Source organism: Oncorhynchus mykiss, chromosome 2 (assembly GCF_013265735.2).
Source record: "Oncorhynchus mykiss isolate Arlee chromosome 2, USDA_OmykA_1.1, whole genome shotgun sequence".
Classification (NCBI taxonomy): domain Eukaryota; kingdom Metazoa; phylum Chordata; class Actinopteri; order Salmoniformes; family Salmonidae; genus Oncorhynchus; species Oncorhynchus mykiss.
In genome coordinates, this window is record NC_048566.1 from 90044309 (window position 1) to 90063269 (window position 18961).

Genomic DNA, 18961 nt, shown 5'->3' on the forward strand with positions numbered 1-18961 from the left:
AATTATTTCACAGCTATTCTTTCAAAATAATATTGATTTATTGTAAGAAGTTTATTGATGTAATCAGTTCAAGGTGCCACCTGTCAATGATTTTAGAGGGTGGAATAATAACGATTTAAATGGTTTCTCTGTCCAGATCTGTTTACACTTGTAAGATATCCAGACACAATGTGTGTCTGACTACATCTGGAAGTGGGCAAGATGATCTGATCACGATCGGATCACAATGTGTATTTTGATTGTCTACAACTGTCTAAAAATATGGGCACAATCAGAATGTGGACAAGATCTGGACAAATAGCGCAGGTTAGAACCAGGTATAAAATGGGCTAGATGGTATCCAGGACCAGAGGAAAAACACTGTCTTACCAATGACCACTCACAAACTTTTTTAAAAATATTTTTACTGGAAATATAATCAATTGAAAACAAAATATTCTTGATTCTGGAAAAACAAAACACGTCGTTTAAACATTTTTGGACATGTGTGTCCCTTTCCTATGAATAAGAAATAGCTTTGTTTTTTCATTTACACTGTAAAAAACTCTGCCATTGTCACAGTTAGAATTCAGTCTGACCAGTAACCACAGTAACAAAGGACGCTTGACAAATCACATTTAAAAAAGCGGGTTTCTTTTTTCTTTCTTTTTTTGCATTTGATCATTTATTTTCCTTGCTATTAACCCGCCAGACCACCATGAAAAAACTAAAGAGTACCTCAGCTATCTTTAAAGTGCATACAAATAGAACAAATAAGGCTACTTCAGGTGAATCACTTGTCCATAGCATCACCCATCATTCTCATTCCTGTTTTGTGTATTTACAGCTTTGAATATAAGTTGCCCTGAGGCACTAACCTTAAGCATTGAGAGGGAAACAAAACTCAGATCAGTGTCTGTGAGCAACTTCATCGTACTCTGTATTTACAGGCAGCTTTCCATTGGGGTTAGGGACACTATACTTTACAATCTTGGCCAAAAAGTATGGGGTTATATTCAAACAAAACTAGCATCCCAATGTTATTAAAATTCAACAAAACCTCCCTCTGGAAACACCTGGATGGTGTTTTTGACTGAACAGAGCCATACCTGTACCAATAAGGACCCGCCAAAGAAAGGGACAGACCACATCTCACATTCACACTGTTATCATCTACATTAAAGGGAACTTGGCTCTTTCTCCGTTTGTCTTTTCACAACTCCTTGCATCCTATCTCCTTACCTCCGTCTTAACCATATTGGAGGAGAAGGTCCAAGGTCCCTCCTCCCAGGCCTACTTCTCCAATGTGTTTTGAAAAGGAGTCGAGGAGAGAGGATGCAAGGAAACGAGGAAAGTTCAATTGAGAAAGAGCATTTCAGAAGACAAAATGTCATCCAGTTAGTCAGGTGCTCCTCCTTACAGACGTGTGTCCTGGACCTCGTCCTCAGCCTCCTCTTGCAGGGCGGTGATCTTGGGCTGCTGGGATTGAGGCGGTCGCTTGCTGGAGTTGAGACGGTGCAGGGGAAATAGTTTGAGGCGCTCAGCAGCACTTATGGCCTGCTTCAGGTGGCTGGTCTCGTTCAAAAGCTTTTGAATGGAGTCATACCGCTTCATAGAACTGCCCTCGATCATCTGGAGGGGAGGGAGGGAGGGGGAGGGAGGAGGAGAGAGAGGGAGGGGAGGGATGAGTTGGTAGGTTCCAATGGCTACATGGGTTAGACCAGGGGTGAAAGTAGATTTCATTTTTTACAGGTACAGGACACCCAAGTTCTTGCATGCATTTTTTTATACTACAAAAATAACAGGGTAGCCTACGCTGCTGACATTGACAAACAGATGAATAAATAATATGTTGTCTGATCCATATAATTGCCTTACGAAAAGGAGAGACACAAATACAATATGACGTCCATCTAACCTGGAGGAGGAAATGACTGTCCAAAAACAAACAAAAGTGGCACTGACCCACGACAGTGAAAATGCACACTCACCGGGGATATTTATTTATTTAACTTGGCAAGTCAGTTAAGAACGACTTCTTAACTCCAATGACGGCCTACCGGATATGGACGATGCTCTCCGCTGGTGCCAATATGATACTAGGCTACTGTTCGCTTCAATTAGCCTAAATTTAGAATGTTTTAACTAAAAGACAGATTGGAGTCTTTTCATTGTTATCTCTTTATAGCAATAGCCATTTGCTTTCCAAACAGTTTTTCCGCGATTGTATTTTTAAATATTGTGATATGCCTGGCTGGGTCTTTCTGCTTACACCGACAGTCGCAACTCAACAATCATCTATTTTGGTATTTGCAGCGAGAACTGCCCAAATTGCTCACCCTAATAATTTGGTCCCTTTTCCCCTCATAATTTAGCCTACTGTTCTGACTTGGTGGTGCACATGTAGCCCATAGCCTGTTTTAAAGAAATGTCATCACTGAATACTGTAAGAGCTTTCATTGTCTGCTTATATCCATTTATTTATCCTATGGCTCTGACTTGGTGTGCAGGGAGAATACTGTAAGAATGGCCCATGTTCTGAATTCTGTCTCTATACATTTAAAAAGTGGTGAACAAACAGCTATATTGACTACGTCCGTCTTAGCTCGCTCATTGTCTTCATCGAAATTACGGATTGCCTCTTATCCACTCGTTGTCCCCTTATGCTATTGTTTGGACAATTCAATTGTCACTAGAAACCACATTTGTTTAAGCAAGTCAGCCATGTTTTTTTAAAGGCAGTAAATGAGGCTGAATGAACTATTTCGCTAACAGACAAGGCTCCCTGAAAGCCAGGTGTAGAAGTGGTAAGGTTTTGGGACTCTGTTGGGGCAGCTTTATGTAGGCCCTAACAGTTTGTGGACACCGTTTGTCACCGTTATAGTCCAATTAATGTATTGTTTAGTGTTGTGTTGTGTAGGGGCTGTTCTGGCATTCATCACAAGAAAACGGGGGGAGTTTGCCCCACCAAAATGTACATGCTAAAAGGGTCATTAGGTTTACACTTGAATTGATGCATCCAGTGTGTCCACAGGGTCTCGGCCTTGACAAAATGTAAGCGTTCTCCTCAAACACACCGCAATTTGGAACGTATTCCAGTCAATTCACTGAGCATACAAACCAAAGTAAAACTGCTGCCAATGTGGAACAGTAAAATGACCACACTAGGTTGTGTAATGTGGGGAGAGTGAATAATGCTGGTTGTGTAATGCAGGGAGAATGAATAATGCTGGTTGTGTAATGCGGGGAGAATGAATAATGCTGGTTGTGTAATGCAGGGAGAATGAATAATGCTGGTTGTGTAATGTGGGGAGAGTGAATAATGCTGGTTGTGTAATGTGGGGAGAATGAATAATGCTGGTTGTGTAATGCAGGGAGAATGAATAATGCTGGTTGTATAATGCAGGGAGAATGAATAATGCTGGTTGTGTAATGTGGGGAGAATGAATAATGCTGGTTGTGTAATGTGGGGAGAATGAATAATGCTGGTTGTGTAATGCGGGGAGAATGAATAATGCTGGTTGTGTAATGTGGGGAGAATGAATAATGCTGGTTGTGTAATGTGGGGAGAGTGAATAATGCTGGTTGTGTAATGCAGGGAGAATGAATAATGCTGGTTGTGTAATGCAGGGAGAATGAATAATGCTGATTGTGTACTGTGGGGAGAATGAATAATGCTGGTTGTGTAATGCAGGGAGAATGAATAATGCTGGTTGTATAATGTGGGGAGAATGAATAATGCTGGTTGTATAATGCAGGGAGAATGAATAATGCTGGTTGTGTAATGCAGGGAGAATGAATAATGCTGGTTGTATAATGTGGGGAGAATGAATAATGCTGGTTGTATAATGCAGGGAGAATGAATAATGCTGGTTGTGTAATGCAGGGAGAATGAATAATGCTGGTTGTGTAATGCAAGGAGAATGAATAATGCTGGTTGTGTAATGCAGGGAGAATGAATAATGCTGGTTGTGTAATGTGGGGAGAATGAATAATGCTGGTTGTGTAATGTGGGGAGAATGAATAATGCTGGTTGTGTAATGTGGGGAGAATTAATAATGCTGGTTGTGTAATGCAGGGAGAATGAATAATGCTGGTTGTGTAATGTGGGGAGAATGAATAATGCTGGTTGTATAATGCAGGGAGAATGAATAATGCTGGTTGTGTAATGTGGGGAGAGTGAATAATGCTGGTTGTATAATGCAGGGAGAATGAATAATGCTGGTTGTGTAATGTGGGGAGAATGAATAATGCTGGTTGTATAATGCAGGGAGAATGAATAATGCTGGTTGTGTAATGTGGGGAGAGTGAATAATGCTGGTTGTATAATGCAGGGAGAATGAATAATGCTGGTTGTGTAATGTGGGGAGAATGAATAATGCTGGTTGTGTAATGCAGGGAGAGGGAATAATGCTGGTTGTATAATGTGGGGAGAATGAATAATGCTGGTTGTGTAATGTGGGGAGAGTGAATAATGCTGGTTGTATAATGCAGGGAGAATGAATAATGCTGGTTGTGTAATGTGGGGAGAATGAATAATGCTGGTTGTGTAATGCAGGGAGAATGAATAATGCTGTTGTATAATGCAGGGAGAATGAATAATGCTGGTTGTGTAATGTGGGGAGAGTGAATAATGCTGGTTGTGTAATGTGGGGAGAATGAATAATGCTGGTTGTGTAATGTGGGGAGAATGAATAATGCTGGTTGTGTAATGCAGGGAGAATGAATAATGCTGGTTGTGTAATGTGGGGAGAATGAATAATGCTGGTTGTGTAATGTGGGGAGAATGAATAATGCTGGTTGTGTAATGTGGGGAGAATGAATAATGCTGGTTGTGTAATGTGGGGAGAATGAATAATGCTGGTTGTGTAATGCAGGGAGAGTGAATAATGCTGGTTGTGTAATGTGGGGAGAATGAATAATGCTGGTTGTGTAATGCAGGGAGAATGAATAATGCTGGTTGTATAATGCAGGGAGAATGAATAATGCTGGTTGTGTAATGTGGGGAGAATGAATAATGCTGGTTGTGTAATGCAGGGAGAATGAATAATGCTGGTTGTGTAATGTGGGGAGAGTGAATAATGCTGGTTGTGTAATGCAGGGAGAATGAATAATGCTGGTTGTGTAATGTGGGGAGAATGAATAATGCTGGTTGTGTAATGCAGGGAGAATGAATAATGCTGGTTGTGTAATGCAGGGAGAATGAATAATGCTGGTTGTGTAATGTGGGGAGAATGAATAATGCTGGTTGTGTAATGCAGGGAGAATGAATAATGCTGGTTGTGTAATGCAGGGAGAATGAATAATGCTGGTTGTGTAATGCAGGGAGAATGAATAATGCTGGTTGTGTAATGTGGGGAGAATGAATAATGCTGGTTGTGTAATGCAGGGAGAATGAATAATGCTGGTTGTATAATGCAGGGAGAATGAATAATGCTGGTTGTGTAATGTGGGGAGAATGAATAATGCTGGTTGTGTAATGCAGGGAGAATGAATAATGCTGGTTGTGTAATGTGGGGAGAGTGAATAATGCTGGTTGTGTAATGCAGGGAGAATGAATAATGCTGGTTGTGTAATGTGGGGAGAATGAATAATGCTGGTTGTGTAATGCAGGGAGAATGAATAATGCTGGTTGTGTAATGCAGGGAGAATGAATAATGCTGGTTGTGTAATGTGGGGAGAATGAATAATGCTGGTTGTGTAATGCAGGGAGAATGAATAATGCTGGTTGTGTAATGCAGGGAGAATGAATAATGCTGGTTGTGTAATGCAGGGAGAATGAATAATGCTGGTTGTGTAATGTGGGGAGAATGAATAATGCTGGTTGTGTAATGCAGGGAGAATGAATAATGCTGGTTGTGTAATGCAGGGAGAATGAATAATGCTGGTTGTGTAATGCAGGGAGAATGAACAATGCTGGTTGTGTAATGTGGGGAGAATGAATAATGCTGGTTGTGTAATGCAGGGAGAGTGAATAATGCTGGTTGTGTAATGCAGGGAGAATGAATAATGCTGGTTGTGTAATGTGGGGAGAATGAATAATGCTGGTTGTGTAATGCAGGGAGAATGAATAATGCTGGTTGTGTAATGCAGGGAGAGTGAATAATGCTGGTTGTGTAATGTGGGGAGAATGAATAATGCTGGTTGTGTAATGCAGGGAGAGTGAATAATGCTGGTTGTGTAATGTGGGGAGAATGAATAATGCTGGTTGTGTAATGCAGGGAGAATGAATAATGCTGGTTGTGTAATGCAGGGAGAATGAATAATGCTGGTTGTGTAATGCAGGGAGAATGAATAATGCTGGTTGTGTAATGCAGGGAGAATGAATAATGCTGGTTGTGTAATGCAGGGAGAATGAATAATGCTGGTTGTGTAATGTGGGGAGAATGAATAATGCTGGTTGTATAATGTGGGGAGAATGAATAATGGTGGTTGTGTAATGCAGGGAGAATGAATAATGCTGGGTGTGTAATGTGGGGAGAATGAATAATGCTGGTTGTGTAATGCAGGGAGAATGAATAATGCTGGTTGTGTAATGTGGGGAGAATGAATAATGCTGGTTGTGTAATGCAGGGAGAATGAATAATGCTGGTTGTGTAATGCAGGGAGAATGAATAATGCTGGTTGTGTAATGCAGGGAGAATGAATAATGCTGGTTGTGTAATGTGGGGAGAATGAATAATGCTGGTTGTGTAATGCAGGGAGAGTGAATAATGCTGGTTGTGTAATGCAGGGAGAATGAATAATGCTGGTTGTGTAATGTGGGGAGAATGAATAATGCTGGTTGTGTAATGCAGGGAGAATGAATAATGCTGGTTGTGTAATGCAGGGAGAGTGAATAATGCTGGTTGTGTAATGTGGGGAGAATGAATAATGCTGGTTGTGTAATGCAGGGAGAGTGAATAATGCTGGTTGTGTAATGTGGGGAGAATGAATAATGCTGGTTGTGTAATGCAGGGAGAATGAATAATGCTGGTTGTGTAATGCAGGGAGAATGAATAATGCTGGTTGTGTAATGCAGGGAGAATGAATAATGCTGGTTGTGTAATGCAGGGAGAATGAATAATGCTGGTTGTGTAATGCAGGGAGAATTAATAATGCTGGTTGTGTAATGTGGGGAGAATGAATAATGCTGGTTGTATAATGTGGGGAGAATGAATAATGCTGGTTGTGTAATGCAGGGAGAATGAATAATGCTGGTTGTGTAATGCAGGGAGAATGAATAATGCTGGTTGTGTAATGTGGGGAGAATGAATAATGCTGGTTGTGTAATGTGGGGAGAATGAATAATGCTGGTTGTGTAATGCAGGGAGAATGAATAATGCTGGTTGTATAATGCAGGGAGAATGAATAATGCTGGTTGTGTAATGTGGAGAGAATGAATAATGCTGGTTGTGTAATGCAGGGAGAATGAATAATGCTGGTTGTATAATGCAGGGAGAATGAATAATGCTGGTTGTGTAATGTGGGGAGAATGAATAATGCTGGTTGTGTAATGCAGGGAGAATGAATAATGCTGGTTGTATAATGCAGGGAGAATGAATAATGCTGGTTGTGTAATGCAGGGAGAATAAATAATGCTGGTTGTGTAATGTGGGGAGAATGAATAATGCTGGTTGTGTAATGCAGGGAGAATGAATAATGCTGGTTGTGTAATGTGGGGAGAATGAATAATGCTGGTTGTGTAATGCAGGGAGAATAAATAATGCTGGTTGTATAATGCAGGGAGAATGAATAATGCTGGTTGTGTAATGCAGGGAGAATAAATAATGCTGGTTGTGTAATGCAGGGAGAATGAATAATGCTGGTTGTGTAATGCAGGGAGAATGAATAATGCTGGTTGTGTAATGCAGGGAGAGTGAATAATGCTGGTTGTGTAATGCAGGGAGAATGAATAATGCTGGTTGTGTAATGTGGGGAGAATGAATAATGCTGGTTGTGTAATGCAGGGAGAGTGAATAATGCTGGTTGTGTAATGCAGGGAGAATGAATAATGCTGGTTGTGTAATGTGGGGAGAATGAATAATGCTGGTTGTGTAATGCAGGGAGAATGAATAATGCTGGTTGTGTAATGCAGGGAGAGTGAATAATGCTGGTTGTGTAATGTGGGGAGAATGAATAATGCTGGTTGTGTAATGCAGGGAGAGTGAATAATGCTGGTTGTGTAATGTGGGGAGAATGAATAATGCTGGTTGTGTAATGCAGGGAGAATGAATAATGCTGGTTGTATAATGCAGGGAGAATGAATAATGCTGGTTGTGTAATGTGGGGAGAATGAATAATGCTGGTTGTGTAATGCAGGGAGAATGAATAATGCTGGTTGTATAATGCAGGGAGAATGAATAATGCTGGTTGTGTAATGCAGGGAGAATAAATAATGCTGGTTGTGTAATGTGGGGAGAATGAATAATGCTGGTTGTGTAATGCAGGGAGAATGAATAATGCTGGTTGTGTAATGTGGGGAGAATGAATAATGCTGGTTGTGTAATGCAGGGAGAATAAATAATGCTGGTTGTATAATGCAGGGAGAATGAATAATGCTGGTTGTGTAATGCAGGGAGAATAAATAATGCTGGTTGTGTAATGCAGGGAGAATGAATAATGCTGGTTGTGTAATGTGGGGAGAATGAATAATGCTGGTTGTGTAATGCAGGGAGAATGAATAATGCTGGTTGTGTAATGTGGGGAGAATGAATAATGCTGGTTGTGTAATGCAGGGAGAATGAATAATGCTGGTTGTGTAATGCAGGGAGAATGAATAATGCTGGTTGTGTAATGTGGGGAGAGTGAATAATGCTGGTTGTGTAATGCAGGGAGAATGAATAATGCTGGTTGTGTAATGCAGGGAGAATAAATAATGCTGGTTGTGTAATGCAGGGAGAATGAATAATGCTGGTTGTGTAATGCGGGGAGAATTAATAATGCTGGTTGTGTAATGCAGGGAGAATGAATAATGCTGGTTGTGTAATGTGGGGAGAAGGAATAATGCTGGTTGTGTAATGTGGGGAGAATGAATAATGCTGGTTGTGTAATGTGGGGAGAGTGAATAATGCTGGTTGTGTAATGCAGGGAGAGTGAATAATGCTGGTTGTGTAATGCAGGGAGAATGAATAATGCTGGTTGTGTAATGCAGGGAGAATGAATAATGCTGGTTGTGTAATGTGGGGGAATGAATAATGCTGGTTGTGTAATGCAGGGAGAATGAATAATGCTGGTTGTGTAACGCAGGGAGAATGAATAATGCTGGTTGTGTAATGCAGGGAGAATGAATAATGCTGGTTGTGTAATGCGGGGAGAATGAATAATGCTGGTTGTGTAATGCAGGGAGAATGAATAATGCTGGTTGTGTAATGTGGGGAGAATGAATAATGCTGGTTGTGTAATGTGGGGAGAATTAATAATGCTGGTTGTGTAATGTGGGGAGAGTGTAAAAATGTTCCAGTGTCAAGCACCCAGCATCATGTCTTACAGTGCATTCAGAAAGTATTCAGACCTCTTCACTTTTTACACATGTTACAGCCTTATTCTAAAATGGATTAAATTGTTTTTTTTCCCCATCATCATTCTACACACAATACCCCATAATGAAAAAGCAAAAATGTGGGCCTCCTGGGTGGCGCAGTGGTTAAGGACGCTGTACTGCAGCGCCAGCTGCGCCACCAGAGACTCTGGGTTTGCGCCCGGGAGGTCCGTGGGGCGACACACAATTGACCTAGCGTTGTCCGGGTTAGGGAGGGTTTGGCCGGTAGGGAAATCCTTGTCTCATCACGCACCAGCGACTCCTGTGGCGGGCCGGGCGCAGTGCACGCTAACCAAAGGTTGCCAGGTGCCAGGTGCACGGTGTTTCCTGCGGCTGGCTTCCAGGTTGGATGGCGCTGTGTTAAGAAGCAGTGCGGCTTGGTTGGGTTGTGTATCGGAGGACGCATGACTTTCAACCTTTGTCTCTCCCGAGCCCGTACGGGAGTTGTAGCGATGAGACAAGATAGTAGCTACTAAAACAATTGGATACCACGACATTGGGGTAAAAACAATATTACAAATTTGTTTTTTGTATACAAAAACAACAATTGAAATATCACATTTTCACAAGTATTCAGACCCTTTACTCAGTACTCTGTTGAAGCACCTTTGGCAGTGATTACAGCCTCTTCTTGGGTATGACGCTACAAGCTTGGCACACCTGTATTTGGAGAGTTTCTCCCATTCTAATCTGCAGATCCCCTGAAGCTCTGTCAGGTTGTCTGGGTAGCGTCACTGCACAGCTATTGTCAGGTCTCTCCAGAGATGTTCAATCGGGTTCAAGTCCTGGCTCTGGCTGGGCCACTCAAGGACATTCAGAGACTTGTCCTGAAGCCACTCCTGCGTTGTCTTGGCTGTGTGCTTAGGGTTGTTGTCCTGTTGGAAGGTGAACCTTCCCCCCAGGCTGAGGTCCTGAGCGATCTGGAGCAGGTTTCATCAAGGATCTCTCTGTACTTTGTTCCGTTCATCTTTCTCTCGATCCTGACAAGTCTCCCAGTCCCTGCCGGCTTCCGTCTGGCCACTCTACCATAAAGGCCTGATTGGCGGAGTGCTACAGAGACAGTTGTCCTTCTGGAAGGTTCTCCCATCTCCACAGAGGAACTCTGGAGCTCTGTCAGAGTGACCATCGGATTCTTGGTCACCTCCCTGACCAAGGACCTTCTACCCCGATTGCTCAGTTTGGGCGGGGGCGGCCAGCTACAGGAAGAGTCTTGGTGGTTCCAAACTTCTTCCAATAAAGAATGATGGAGGCCACTGTGTTCTTAGGGGCCTTCAATGCTGCATACATTTTTTGGTACCCTTCACCAGATCTGTGCCTCGACACAATCCTGTCTAGCTGCTCTACGGACAATTCCTTCGACCTCATGGCTTGGTTTTTACTCTGATATGCACTGTCAACTGTGGGATCTTATATTGACAGATGTGTGCCTTTCCAAATCATGTCCAATCAATTGAATTTACTACAGGTGGACTCCAATCAAGTTGTAGGAACATCTCAAGGATGATCAATGGAAACAGGATACGCCTGAGCTCAATTTAGAGTCTCATAGCAAAGGGTCTGAGTACTTAAGTAAATAAGGATTTTTTTACATATACATTTGCAAACATTTTTTTTTTAATCGCTTTGTCATTATGGGGTATTGTGTGTAGATTGATGAGGAACATTTTTTATTTAAGCAATTTTAGAATAAGGCTGTAAAGTAAACCAAATGTGGAAAAAGTGAATAGGTCTGAATACTTTCCGAATGCATTGTATGTCACTGTGCCTGCCTTGTCATGCTCTCTGCTTCTGTGAACACAAACACAGGTCACTTATATTTCCCAAACAAACATACATACACACACACACACACACACACACACACACACACACACACACACACACACGCATGCGGCCCACACCATGCCCTAAGTCCCTCAAACTCAACTCTGGACCTCGAAGCCAGTTCCATTGCTTTTTTTCATTGTTTCCCTTTAAGCAGGAAGTGATTTAGACCTGGCACACCAGATGTATGTAATTAATGATTAGGTAGAAAGGAAAAGCAGCAGGCTCCAGACCTCATAGGGTAAGAGTTGAATAGCCCTGCCCTATATCATGGTACACTGTTAATCAAATAAGTGATTTACTCTGAGGCTAACAAATGGCGATGCCCTGATAGAAGAATTTAATTACACTAAAATGGAGGATAAATGATTTAGCTGGTGATTGGTGCTCTATTCTCAGCTCCAACAGGGAAATACTAAAGCATTTTAATGGAAGCGATGGGGGAGTAACGAAGGGGAAAACCTCATGCTTAAAGGGGGATAGATCTTGTGTGTGTGTGTGTGTGTGTGTGTGTGTGTGTGTGTGTGTGTGTGCACTAACCAGGAAGGACTGGCACTCCAGCAGTGGTTCCACTCTGTGTTCTGACAGTATGACTGTACAGTTGGAGAAAGACTGTTTCAGCGTCTTCCTCAGGACCTGCAATGTTCTGTCAACCAGAAAAACATTTTTACACAACCATTAGACAACGTTCTTCTGTCAATCATACACAAAACAGAGAGTAGACAGAAAAAAAACACAGAGTTTAACGATAGGCCTACATATCACACACACACACACACACACACACACACACACACACACACACACACACACACACACACACACACACACACACACACACACACACACACACACACACACACACACACGCACACACACACACACACACACAGAGAGAGAGACAGACAGACAGACAGCATCAGCATTTGTGGGTTCGATTAAAGGCTCAAAATGCCCAGAAACGAATAACTTTCTTCTGAAACTCGTCAGTCTATTCTTGTTTTGAGAAATGAAGGCTATTCCATATGAGAAATTGCCAAGAAACTGAAGATCTCGTACAACGCTGTGTACTACTCCCTTCACAGAACAGCGCAAACTGTCTCTGACCAGAATAGAAAGAGAAGTGGGAGGCCCCGGGGTACAACTGAGCAAGAGGACAAGTACATTAGTGTCTAGTTTGAGAAACAGACACCTCACAAATCCTCAAATGGCAGCTTCATTAAATAGTACCCGCAAAACACCAGTCTCAACATCAACAGTGAAAAGGCGACTCTGGGATGGTGGCCTTCTAGCAGAGTTGCAAAGAAAAAAAACATACCTCAGACTGGTCAAGAAAAGATTAAGATGGGCAAAAGAACACAGACACTGGACAGAGGAACTCTGCCTAGAAGGCCAGCATCCCGGAGTCGCCTCTTCACTGTTGACATTGAGACTGGTGTTTTGCAGGTACTATTTATCGGAAAAAGAATAAACTGCAGAGTTTCAGAAGAAAATTCTTTGTTTCTGGACATTTTGAGCACGTAATCAAACCCACAAACGCAAATTCTCCAGATACTCAACTAGTGTAAAGGCCAGTTTTATTGCTTCTTTAATCAGGACAACAGTTTTCAGCTGTGCAAACACAATTACAAAAAGCTTTTCTAATGATCAATTAGACTTTTAAAATTATAAACTTGGATTAGCTAACACAACGTGCCATTGGAACACAGAGGAGTGATGGTTGCTGATAATGGGCCTCTGTACGTAGACATTCCATAAAAAATCTGCCGTTTCCATCTACAATAGTCATTTACAACATTAACAATGTTCACACTGTATTTCTGATCAATTTTATGTTATTTTAATGGACAAAAAATGTGCTTTTCTTTCAAAAACAAGGACATTTCTAAGTGACCCCAAACTTTTGAAGGGTGTATATATAGTGTAAATAACCGGGGTGGCAGGTAGCCTAGTGGTTGGAGCGTTGGGCCAATAACCGAAAGGTTGCTAGATGGAATCCCTGAACTGACAAGGTGAAAATCTGTCGTTCTGCCCCCGAACAAGGCAGTTAACCCACTGTTCCTAAGTCGTCATTGTAAATAAGAATTTGTTCTTTGCTGACTTGCCTAGTTAAATAAAAAATGTAAATAAAAAAATTCAAAAACACACATTCTCTCTTTCTCCCTTTACGTACACATTTCTCCGTCTCACCCTACAAACTCCTCCCGTAAGCCCACTAATGTGCACTTCCTGCTGAGGTTAAGATGAAAGCAGCAGGTTTGAAGTTGACCAGCATCATCAACAACCACTAATTCACTCATTACAGGCCCCATTTAGCGTAAAGACCTGTGTCGGTACGTGTGGTTACATAATGTACGTACCCACACATCCAATGACAGTTACGGTAAGTCCTGGAATTGTCACCATATGCAGTGAGACATTCAAACACACACACATCTCAACACCACCCACGTCTCTCTCTCTCCTCCTCCTCATCCTCCCTCCCTCCCTCTTCCCTTACATGGGGTCGAGGTAGGCGCTGGGTTCGTCCAGCAGCAGTATGCGGGCCTTGCTGAGGATGGAGCGGGCCAAACACATGAGCTGCTTGTGTCCGTTACTCAGGACATAACCCCCGTCCTCCAGCTGGAAGTCCAGCTTGTCTGGGAACTGCTCTATCACGGACTTCAGACCCACCTGGACGACACATAGGACAACAGGAAAACAGGAAAAATCAGTCAGTCAATCAATCAAACAAACAAACAATGAAATGTACCGACTCATTGATTCATATGTGGTATATGTGTATCCCCTGTTGAAAAAAAAACCTACAAGGGACATATCTGATGTGGAGTTCAGGTTAATACTATGTGTTTGGAAAGGTCCACCACCTTCATTTTAAAGGAGTTGAAACAAATATGGTATGTGCATTGGACGATCTATGATGTCATGTTGCTCTCCTATACATGACATCATAGATCGTAAAACCTTCAAAAAATGAAGGTGGTGGACCTTTCAAAACACATAGTACTAACCTGAACTCCACATCAGACATGACATCAGCTATGGTCAGAGTCAAGAGAAGGAGTCTCGTGTGAGTCTCCTGGCTGTGCTTGCTATACAACCACCACTATGGTGTGTTTATGGTGGCTTCGTCAGTGCCCCGCTCCACACACATGTACACAGCAACACCTTAACATCAGCATAGCATGTTGGAATGAGGTTACTGCTGTATGGAAGGAAGGGGATCAGTGTCCCTCTCTGCAGTGTACAGACAGACACACAGACAAACGAGATGTTTGTCTGTGTGGGATGTGGACATGAAGCTAGGATTAGGGTTGAACCGGGATGTGGACGTGAAACTAGGGTTAGGGTTGAACCGGGATGTGGACGTGAAACTAGGGTTAGGGTTGTGGTTGAGGCTAGGGTTAGGGTTGAACCGGGATGTGGACGTGAAACTAGGGTTAGGGTTGTGGTTGAGGCTAGGGTTAGGGTTAAACCGGGATGTGAACATGAAGCTAGGGTTAGGGATGAGGGATAGGTAAGGGGACTGTTACCCTCAAGAGGGACAGGGTGTACAGGCACATAGGGACTTGACCAAATTATTGTATTAATCACTAGTTAAAAGAAAACACTTCTACAAGCTGTTAAGAGTGTATGGCTCGGGGTCTCACAGAACGCTCCAAACTTCTGCCAGAATCAAAAGAGTGCTCTGTAGTGTTTATAAAGGGCCACTAGATGGCATTTTATAGCCACGGGTAGGACCAAATGCATGAAGCTCATTACTGTACATGTTCAGGAGCTGTGTAAATATAGCCCAATATAAGGCCTTGTTGGTGGGAGAAGAGACCACCACAGAATCCAAACCTCTATATATATATATATATATATATATATATATATATATATATATATATATAGACACTTAAATAAATAATCAATAAATAAGTATTGTAATTTATAAAGTTATAAGTGCTAATATGGCCAAATCAAGTGCATTAAGGGAAGGGTAGTAAATGCTAACAAAGCCTCCCTTATATCAAAAATAAGGTTGTGAATAGGGTTAGGGTTAAACCCGGATGTGGACATGAAGTTAGGATTAGGGTTGTGGTTGAGGCTAGGGTTCATCCGGGATGTGGACATGAAGCTAGGATTAGGGTTGTGGTTGAGGGTTAGGGTTCATCCGGGATGTGAACATGAAGCTATGATTAGGGTTATGGTTGAGGCTAGGTTTAGGGTTTGGATTAGGGTTATGGTTGAGGCTAGGTTTAGGGTTTGGATTAGGGTTATGGTTGAGGCTAGGTTTAGGGTTTGGATTAGGGTTATGGTTGAGGCTAGGTTTAGGGTTGAGTCAGGATGTGGGCATAAAACTTGGTTTAGGGTTGGACCAGACACCAGTGTGACTAATGTTAACTTAGTGTCTCACCTCCTCAGCCACCCGCCACAGTTCCTCGTCACTGTGGCAAGCGTGCGGATCCAGGTTCATTCGGAATGTTCCAGTCAGGATGAAGATTTTCTGTCAAAGAAAAGAGAAAATTGAGGAGCTGTGTGAGTTGTTTTGTTTTTCAGGGTGAGCTGTGTGAGTTGTTTTGTTTTTCAGGGTGAGCTGTGTGAGTTGTTTTGTTTTTCAGGGTGAGTTGTGTGAGTTGTTTTGTTTTTCAGGGTGAGCTGTGTGAGTTGTTTTGTTTTTCAGGGTGAGCTGTGTGAGTTGTTTTGTTTTTAAAGGGTGAGCTGTGTGAGTTGTTTTGTTTTTCAGGGTGAGCTGTGTGAGTTGTTTTGTTTTTCAGGGTGAGCTGTGTGAGTTGTTTTGTTTTTCAGGGTGAGCTGTGTGAGTTGTTTTGTTTTTCAGGGTGAGCTGTGTGAGTTGTTTTGTTTTTCAGGGTGAGCTGTGTGAGAGTTGTTCTTTGTAGCCACACTGTACTTGCTGACCAATATGGAGTTATCAACAGTACTTGAAAGTACTGATGTGTGAAATTAGATTAGATTTAGAATGGGCTGCTATCAATCGTACATTGCAAGGGGCAGGGGAAAAAATACAGTGCCTTGCGAAAGTATTCGGCCCCCTTGAACTTTGCGACCTTTTGCCACATTTCAGGCTTCAAAAAGAATCAACAACAAGTGGGACACAATCATGAAGTGGAAGGACATTTATTGGATATTTCAAACTTTTTTAACAAATCAAAAACTGAAAAATTGGGCGTGCAAAATTATTCAGCCCCTTTACTTTCATTGCAGCAAACTCTCTCCAGAAGTTCCGTGAGGATCTCTGAATGATCCAATGTTGACCTAAATGACTAATGATGATAAATACAATCCACCTGTGTGTAATCAAGTCTCCGTATAAATGCACCTGCACTGTGATAGTCTCAGAGGTCCGTTAAAAGCGCAGAGAGCATCATGAAGAACAAGGAATACACCAGGCAGGTCCGAGATACTGTTGTGAAGAAGTTTAAAGCCGGATTTGGATACAAAAAGATTTCCCAAGCTTTAAACATCCCAAGGAGCACTGTGCAAGCGATAATATTGAAATGGAAGGAGTATCAGACCACTGCAAATCTACCAAGACCTGGCCGTCCCTCTAAACTTTCAGCTCATACAAGGAGAAGACTGATCAGAGATGCAGCCAAGAGGCCCATGATCACTCTGGATGAACTGCAGAGATCTACAGCTGAGGTGGGAGACTCTGTCCATAGGACAACAATCAGTCGTATATTGCACAAATCGGGCCTTTATGGAAGAGTGGCAAGAAGAAAGCCATTTCTTAAAGATATCCATAAAAAGTGTCATTTAAAGTTTGCCACAAGCCACCTGGGAGACACACCAAACATGTGGAAGAAGGTGCTCTGGTCAGATGAAACCAAAATTGAACTTTTTGGCAACAATGCAAAACGTTATGTTTGGCGTAAAAGCAACACAGCTCATCACCCTGAACACACCATACCCACTGTCAAACATGGTGGTGGCAGCATCATGGTTTGGGCCTGCTTTTCTTCAGCAGGGACAGGGAAGATGGTTAAAATTGATGGGAAGATGGATGGAGCCAAATACAGGACCATTCTGGAAGAAAACCTGATGGAGTCTGCAAAAGACCTGAGACTGGGACGGAGATTTGTCTTCCAACAAGACAATGATCCAAAACATAAAGCAAAATCTACAATGGAATGGTTCAAAAATAAACATATCCAGGTGTTAGAATGGCCAAGTCAAAGTCCAGACCTGAATCCAATCGAGAATCTGTGGAAAGAACTGAAAACCGCTGTTGACAAATGCTCTCCATCCAACCTCACTGAGCTCGAGCTGTTTTGCAAGGAGGAATGGGAAAACATTTCAGTCTCTCAATGTGCAAAACTGATAGAGACATACCCCAAGCGACTTACAGCTGTAATCGCAGCAAAAGGTGGCGCTACAAAGTATTAACTTAAGGGGGCTGAATAATTTTGCACGCCCAATTTTTCCGTTTTTGATTTGTTAAAAAAGTTTGAAATATCCAATAAATGTCGTTCCACTTCATGATTGTGTCCCACTTGTTGTTGATTCTTCACAAAAAAATACAGTTTTATATCTTTATGTTTGAAGCCTGAAATGTGGCAAAAGGTTGCAAAGTTCAAGGGGGCCGAATATTTTCACAAGGCACTGTACATGTAATCAGTATGCATTTGAGGACACTTTTCCTGTGGTTCATTTTCATGCTACTTGAGGATGTTTCGGTTGAAAAGCTTGTAAAGCTGTGCTTAATATTAGCTCTTGAGAAATAAATATTTTGGCCAAGCAATAGAAAGCTGGGATCCTCCTCTTTTTAATAGACGCCATCCAAACTCTGTTTTCACACGTGATTACATGCAGTTTAGAAATGTTGTGCAATTACTGGGCTTATAAACTTATTTCATTCCATGCATCAACCAGCTGTTTAAGGAGCTGGCTCTCAGTGCACAACAGCTCAAACGCTGTATGCCAGGGCTATCCAACCCTGTTCCTGGAGAGATACCTTCCTGATGGTTTTTGCTCCAACCTCAAGAGGTTACTGGCCTGATTCAGCTTATCAACCAGCTAATTATTAGCCTCACATTCAACATGCATCCGAATGGCTGCCGTTGTGTTTGGCTTTGAGCTTGAAACAAGATCCACGACAACACAGAATGTTTTAAAATGTTATTTATGCATATCGGGTCCGGGTGGGAAATCCCCAGGTTCATTTGGGAACGGGACCTATAACTCCCATCATCTTTTATCCTCGTCCTTCCAATTATTAAAATTAAAACACAAAGTGTTTGATTTGATTGTCGATTGCATTTGCATTAATGTCAGAGTGATTTAATGGACAATAGTTTGGTAGGCTACTAACGGAAATCAGTGCCATTCATTTACAGACCATAGTTTTGGAGTAGGCCTAGTTACCGTGTCTCGACGGTCACGTGGAATTTGACCGGGTCATGAGTCGTGACCTCGGGTATGGCGGTAATACTGTTACCGTAACAACCCTAGGGACTGATGGGCGGTAATACTGTTACCGTAACAACCCTAGGGACTGATGGGTGGTAATACTGTTACCGTAACAACCCTAGGGACTGATGGGCGGTAATCCTGTCACTGTAACAACCCTAGGGACTGATGGGCGGTAATACTGTCACCATAACAACCCTAGGGATTGATGGTACAATAGTT

The 18961-nt window shown here is 42.2% G+C and overlaps 1 protein-coding gene across 1 annotated transcript in view; it reads right to left on the reverse strand.

The window, feature by feature from the left end:
* Positions 1-387: 387 nt before the first annotated feature.
* The window catches only part of LOC110499460 (cystic fibrosis transmembrane conductance regulator), an 80308-nt gene continuing 61734 nt past the window's right edge, over positions 388-18961 (reverse strand). Inside the window, exons 26-29 of the mRNA XM_036958645.1 lie at positions 15726-15815; positions 13824-13996; positions 11864-11969; positions 388-1611 (exon numbers count right to left, since the gene is read on the reverse strand). Of these exons, the coding sequence (XP_036814540.1) occupies positions 1396-1611; positions 11864-11969; positions 13824-13996; positions 15726-15815 (585 nt within the window). The 3' untranslated portion in view covers positions 388-1395. The remainder of the gene's footprint in view (positions 1612-11863; positions 11970-13823; positions 13997-15725; positions 15816-18961) is intronic.